This window comes from Sinocyclocheilus rhinocerous, unplaced genomic scaffold (genome assembly GCF_001515625.1).
Source record: "Sinocyclocheilus rhinocerous isolate Xijiao unplaced genomic scaffold, SAMN03320098_v1.1 scaffold1112, whole genome shotgun sequence".
NCBI classification, from domain to species: Eukaryota; Metazoa; Chordata; class Actinopteri; order Cypriniformes; family Cyprinidae; genus Sinocyclocheilus; species Sinocyclocheilus rhinocerous.
The window spans coordinates 383,722-390,399 of record NW_015657961.1 but is presented as its reverse complement, the minus strand read 5'-3'; the positions used below and the strand labels follow the sequence as shown (position 1 = coordinate 390,399).

The 6,678-nt window shown below is 36.7% G+C and overlaps 1 protein-coding gene across 2 annotated transcripts; it reads left to right on the top strand.

The window, feature by feature from the left end:
• The first annotated feature begins 559 nt into the window (after positions 1–559).
• On the top strand, positions 560–6,608 carry LOC107721744 (E3 ubiquitin-protein ligase TRIM63-like). Of its 2 annotated transcripts, none has more exons than XM_016529903.1 (10): positions 560–961; positions 1,743–1,915; positions 2,290–2,470; positions 2,575–2,670; positions 2,788–2,933; positions 3,092–3,179; positions 3,319–3,341; positions 3,443–3,567; positions 3,646–3,914; positions 6,285–6,608. In XM_016529903.1, the coding sequence occupies exons 1-10, from the start codon at positions 797–799 to the stop codon at positions 6,363–6,365; spliced, it is 1,347 nt and encodes a 448-aa protein (XP_016385389.1). In that variant the 5' UTR covers positions 560–796; the 3' UTR covers positions 6,366–6,608. The 2 variants fall into 2 exon arrangements, with proteins under 2 accessions (XP_016385389.1, XP_016385390.1); XM_016529904.1 differs by having other exon boundaries at positions 562–961; positions 2,293–2,470; positions 6,285–6,607.
• Positions 6,609–6,678: the final 70 nt, after the last annotated feature.

Here is a 6,678-nt window from a genome sequence, read left to right as displayed (position 1 = left end):
ATGTATTTAAACAAGAATTTGTGTATTTATACACACATTTATTTATTTATTTGCATATTTATTTATTTATTTGTGTATTTATTTATTTATTGTTTTTGCAGGTTTCGTCCTCCATAGTTTCGTCCTCCATACCTAAACTCGTTTTTAATAACGATTTTAATAAATAAATAAATAAATAAATAAATAAATAAATAAATAAATAAATAAATAAATAAATAAATAAATAAATAAATAAATAAATAAATAAATAAATAAATAAATAAATAAATAAATAACAATGTTAGTTTTCTAAATTAATATTTGTCTAGAAAACCAATTGACGATAATTTAAGCAAAAGCTTTTAAATGAAACTTTTTAAAAGACCGTTAGATAGAAGTAGCAAAAATAGAAGAGCATCTCCTTTACACGTAGGCTAAGTCAAATTTTAACAAGAAAAGCATCTCATTAAACTTGTTTGGGAAAAGATGACTTGTCTGAAAGACTGGACTTGTGTGCTGGTTTCCAGGGGTGTGAGTGTGATTCCAGGCCGGGCAGGGGAGGTTTGCGAGCTTGTGGTGGGGGGCAGACAGCTGTCCGGTCTCGCGCGGCGCAGTTTTCATATATGGTCACGTAATCATGGCAACCTTGACATACCCGTTCTAAAAACAGACCAGACGTGGAGGAAGGTGACGAAGCGTTTTGTACGCGTCCCACACGGGTAGACAGTATTACAACTGCATTTCTTTTGTAAGAAAATAAAAATAAACAGACCAACACACACCAGAGTGTGTTTGACGAGTGCGTGCGCTTCGCGTGATGAGCGTGGGTTTGGATCTTTGGTGCCCAAGAACGCGCGAGACCATGGAGAGTTTGGAGAGGCAGCTGATATGCCCTATTTGCCTTGAGATCTTCACCAAGCCGGTGGTGATCCTACCGTGCCAGCACAACCTCTGCCGCAAATGTGCCAATGACATCTTTCAGGTACCGCCAGTAGGCCTATACAAAACTTAAAGTTAATATGGTATTTTATAACACTATATTTCAAAAAACATCTTAAGAAGCTGGTATGAACATTTGGTATGTTACTGGTTCAAGATTGTCTTGTGCTTGGAATGGCTTGGAACAGTTATTAACCAGTTTAGACTACCTAATGCTTTCTAACATGTTCCAAAAGTACCAGTTTACCAGTTTCTTGTGGTGCTTTTAAAATCAGCATATGTACTGCTGTATAATGATGACAACTTATTATTTATAATACATATTTGTGTGTACAATTGGAGAAGTTGGTGAAGCTATGGGTGAAATGGGTGGATTTCATTCTTCCACTGAGACCAAACTTAATATGGAATTTTTAATAGCTAGAAATAAGATTGGAGGGGTAAATTTTAAGTTTAAAGAATCTAACAGTTTAAAGAGTCATAAAAATATCAGGACTGGGAAAGAGATTACAAATATAACATCCTCAGGTTCTTTGTGTATGGATTTGTTACTAAGCTAGACAAAATGCTTTAATAAATAATAAGTGCAGAACTGTAATAGTTATTGAATTACAAAAAAGACTGTATTATTATTACAGCTATTTTTTTATTAATCATCGTAATTGATATCTTTTTTATGCTCATTATTTTATAATTGCAACATTGATAAAGTAATATTTCTTCTGTCAGTGTATTAAGATGTTGTTTTATTTGTATTTAATGCATAAGACTATATATTCCATTCCCTTGTAAAGAACATCTCAATGTATTTGTATGTGTTTTAGGCCTCAAACCCCTACCTGCCCACACGAGGAGGTTCTACATTGGGCTCTGGTGGCCGGTTCCGCTGCCCATCCTGTAGGCATGAAGTGGTTCTGGATAGGCATGGGGTGTATGGCCTTCAGAGGAACCTGCTGGTGGAGAACATCATAGATATGTACAAACAGGAATCCAGCGGGTACTTTTACTATAACTAAACCAGCTTCATATCCTCTTCTCCAATCGTTTATGCTGTATAATCATTTTATTCTATTCTATTCTATTCTATTCAAGCACGTTGTCAGTTTGTGTGTGTGCGTGTGTTGGGCTATATTTATAATAGGCCAATGTGACAGGAGCTATTTCAGACACGTTCTGTGTTTATCAGTTGCCCCAACACACACACGCTTGGAAACACATCAACATGAACAACAGCAGTTACTTTCTCTCACTTCTCTTTTTTTTTTGTTGAAGATTCATATTCTATACTCTATACACTTATGTACAACATTTTAAACACTAGTATGTGTAAATAGAGGCAATTTAAGTAAAATCTCTTTGATTCTCTGTCAGCAGCAGTAAGCCTGAGCCAGAACTGAAGAACGATGTGTTGATGTGTGAGGAGCATCCGGATGAGAAGATTAATATATACTGTGTGACCTGCTCTATTCCCACTTGTTCGCTATGTAAAGTCTTTGGGAGTCATCAGTCCTGTCAGGTTGCTCCACTCAAATCTGTCTACGAGACCCAGAAAGTGAGACTGCTTTAAATCTATCTTTCTGCTTTCCTCTCCCTGCACCTCTGTATTTAATCTTCATGATGATTGATCAGTTTATATTTATGTGATTGTGTGCGCAGACCGAGTTGTCTGATGGTGTTGCTGTGTTGGTTGGCAACAATGACAGAATTCAGGGCGTCATCAGTCAGCTAGAGGAAAGCTGCAGTGCAGTGGAGGTGTGTGTGTGTGTTATCAACAGCAATTACTTTTTTTTTTACCATGCCGTCAACGTTTAGTTATTTCTTACATTATGGTCCTTGTAATGATGTCAGTGCATGTGTGTTTGTGTGTAGGAGAACGGTCGTAGGCAGAAGTCTCGTGTATGTGAGTGGTTTGATCATCTGTATGCTCTTCTGGAAGAGCGCAGAGGAGAACTCACACTGAAGATCACCGCAGAACAGCAGGAGAAACTTGACTACATCGGTGGCCTACAGTGCAAGTACATGCACACACACACATAAATGCACACAACACATTTATCTGCTTCACTCAAAGTTTTTTTAATGTCCTTAACAGCATGTTTTCTTTATTTTTCCATAATAAGTATGTTTATGCAGGTTTTACACACTCTGCTAATCACAGCAATCACCTGTGCAGGTACAGAGAGCACCTGGATAACACAGCTAAATTAGTGGAGACAGGATTTCAGACGATGGAGGAATCTGAGATGGCCATCTTCTTGCAGGTCTGCCAAGTTCTTTATTGTAGTCTTGCATGTTTTTCTTTAACAAAAACACTTAAAGTAAAATAATATGTTGTGTATTAGAAAAGAAAGCATGTTTTTGCAATGGATTAAGTTTTTAATCTACACGTCTCTCTAACAGAATACGAAGCCTTTACTACAAAAGTAAGATTCAAATAATCATTTTACTGATTATAACTGTTTTTTTAAATTGTACACTTCATCCTTCTGATGCCATCTTATTCATTCTGTCTTCTTCATCTCAGGATAGCAGAAGGCAGGAATGTGTCTCATTTAGAAAAGGTGGAACGTGGATATGAAAATATGGATCATTTCACTGCAAACTTCAGCTCTGAACGTAGAACAATACTTAGCATGGACTTTACCAAGGGTAAATTAACTCTAATCCTAACCTTTTTTTTTTTTTTATCTGTTCCTTTATATAAGATCTTTCTCTCTGTTATTGTAGATGGTGATGAAAATGAAGAGGATGATGATGATGAGGAAGAATTAGCAGGTACTGTTAGTCCAGAGACTCAGACATCTTCATTGGCTACACCCGCCACGGCCCAGCAGAGACAAACCCCTGTACCGACATCTCCACCAATGGCAGCTGACTCCTGCCAGATGTCATCAAAACCAAGTCAGTCAGTGAACATCAACCCAGCAGAAAACACGCCCTTATTTACGCCCACTCTAGACACAAGTCACAACTCTTCCACAGACGCACCTGCTCAGGTAAGATTCTGTCTCCCTTACTCTCATCCATATTTGTGGTGCCTTGAAATTGTGATCATTTAATACCATTTTTTAGGATTGGTCAGTAAATGTTTTTAACTTCGGGTTGGTGAAAGACTCAGAAAAACATCTGAGGACATATAGGGATCACAAAGAGTGGCTGCTGTATTGGGATCAGCTTATATTTTGCTGAGATTCAAACTAACACAATCTCATGGCAATTTGTAAATATTTTGTGTTTTATCGAATTGGTGTTGGTTGCTAATTAGTATGATCTCATTCCTACATTTTTGGATGTTCTGGACACATCCTAGTGAGTTAGTGGTGGACCTTCATGCTCACTTTTTTTTCTAAAAATCAAGACAGTACAAGACCACTGACACCAAAATATGGACACTTTTGTAGTTTATTTTTCCTTTGTTTTATGTAATGGTACTTAAAATTTGTCAAGTTATACTTTTTGTAAAACAAAGTAGAACATATGTTGACAAATTCAGTGAATTACATTGCAAAATTATAATTTTTTCCTGCATAAGTTTTCTTACAGAATTCAACATGTTGAAAATATAAAATGTTAGCCATGTCAGATTTAGGACATTCATGAAATGAAAATGAAAAAGACGTATTGAACGATTTTACTTTTTCAAAATTACCAATTTTACATAGTTTATATGGTTCTTTATTTATTTATAATGTGACCCAGTCTCTCTAAACTAAAGAGAAATTGAGATTTAAAAAAAATGCAACTGCCTGCCTGGAAAGAGTTCAACAATCCTTTCTACAAATTATATTCAAATTAAAATGTTGAACATTGATTCATGTCTTTTGCCCACATTAATGGCCACAATATGTGTAAGAGTTTTCAGGAGTGTCGCAATATCATTATCATAAAATGATTTGGTAAATTCATTTACTTATATAATCAGAAACCAGAAAGAACTGAGTAATAACTGAAAGTGTCCTCAAAAATACAACTAAACAGAATTAAAGAACAATACAAACACTGTCCATCCGGAGGCTGCCCATCATTAAAATGGGATTTAAAGGGGTCACATGATGTTGCTAAAAAGAACATTATGTTGTGTATTTGGTGTAATGAAATGTGTTTATGTGGTTTAAAGTAAAAAAAAAAAAACATTATTTTCCACATACAGTACATTATTGTTTCTCCTCTATGCCCCGCCTTCCCGAAACGCGTCGATTTTTACAAAGTTCATCGGTCTGAAAAGCGAGGTGTGCTCTGATTGGCCAGCTATCCAGTGCGTTATGATTGCCCAAATTATACCTCAAGCGTGTGACGGAAGTGTTATGCCCCTTACCTTACTGTGCAGTGTCCTGGCGTGACGAGACAAAAACGTTAAAACCCATTACAAACGAGGCATTTGTTGCATACAGTGGGGACATAATTACTGAGCGTAACATAAAACCATGTCTGCATTTGTGATCGGAGAAATTACAAACAACAAGTGCTACTCTACACTGCCCAAAACTCGAGTCTGAATCATCAGTGGCAAATTCTTTAAATATGAAAACATACTTACAGGCTGTGAGTCAGAACACCGGCACTGTAGTCTACTCTACCAGGATCAGGAAACAGCCCTTCATAAAATGCGCTGCACACATCTGAATATTTGGGTTGAACTGTTCTGGAACAGTGTTGTAAATACAACTTAACCACTGATTTCTAGTCGTGTCCTCTTTTGGAAGGCCAAACAAAGTATTTTCGCTTTCGCAACGAAACACACAGCGTCTTCACAACATGGCGGCGGTGGTGGCAGCAACAATAAAGTTACGCCTTCTTTCTTTGCGTGAACATTTGGGCGGCGTTATGCAAATCTTCCCACATCATGACGTAGACATGTGGGGGCGTGTTTAAACGAGGCGTTTTAGGAGGGCGTGTACGAGTCTTAACTTTTATAAAGAATATCTCTTTGGGTTTGAGACTTTAGTCTTTGCAACTTTAGGGATCTTATCTATTCACAAACAGCTTGTAACACTCCAAAGAGAAAGGAAAACTTGAAATCGCATCATATGACCCCTTTAAACATGAGCAATAGGCTGGTAGCTTCAGAATCTGAGCTGCTAGTCAAAAGGCTGGAAGTTTTTGTCCCAAAAGAGCTGAGGACAAAACCAGAACAATCCTGAATTACGAGTGACAATCAAAAAATGCCTAAACTCTGACCTGCCCCGTCTCTAACCTTTCAGTCATTTCAAAACTATTTCATATGACCACAGATAGATGCTGTATTATGTTATGACCACAAATCACTATGAAAACCCTTTTGCTCTGTCTTACTGTTTCTATTTCTGTCCAGTCATCGCCATCTGTCTCTTTACATCTCACTTTCTCCTTCTTTTCCATATATTTAGGTAACTGCCGGTCCCAGCCAGACATCTGAGGATGGACCATGCCACGTTTTCTCTTTTTCCTGGTTAAATATGCCAAAATAATATCAGACTAAGTTAGTAAACCTGCAACATCACAGTACGTTCCAGAAAAGTACTTCATAACTAATATTTTGTTACTTTGACACTACAGTCATAAATATGCATTCAATATCAAAGTAGGAATTTGGCGAGATAAAAACACAACTGTTAGGCCTAAATATTCATTGATAATATTTTCTGACTAAAGTAGCTGACTAAAATGGAAAATAAAGGATTATTAATATGTGTATAAGTCTTGTCTTTTGTATATGTTCATACTGAGGAATAAATTAAATGAATAAATTAAAAGATGAAGGAAAAGGCCTACAAGAACAAA

Bases quoted from the DNA above. Each gene is read 5' to 3' on its own strand.
- LOC107721744 (XM_016529903.1), top strand. From the start codon at position 797: ATGAGCGTGGGTTTGGATCTTTGGTGCCCAAGAACGCGCGAGACCATG. The intron at 962-1,742 runs GTACCGCCAGTA...TATGTGTTTTAG, and splicing joins GTGCCAATGACATCTTTCAG to GCCTCAAACCCCTACCTGCC. The intron at 3,342-3,442 runs GTAAGATTCAAA...TCTTCATCTCAG, and splicing joins ACGAAGCCTTTACTACAAAA to GATAGCAGAAGGCAGGAATG.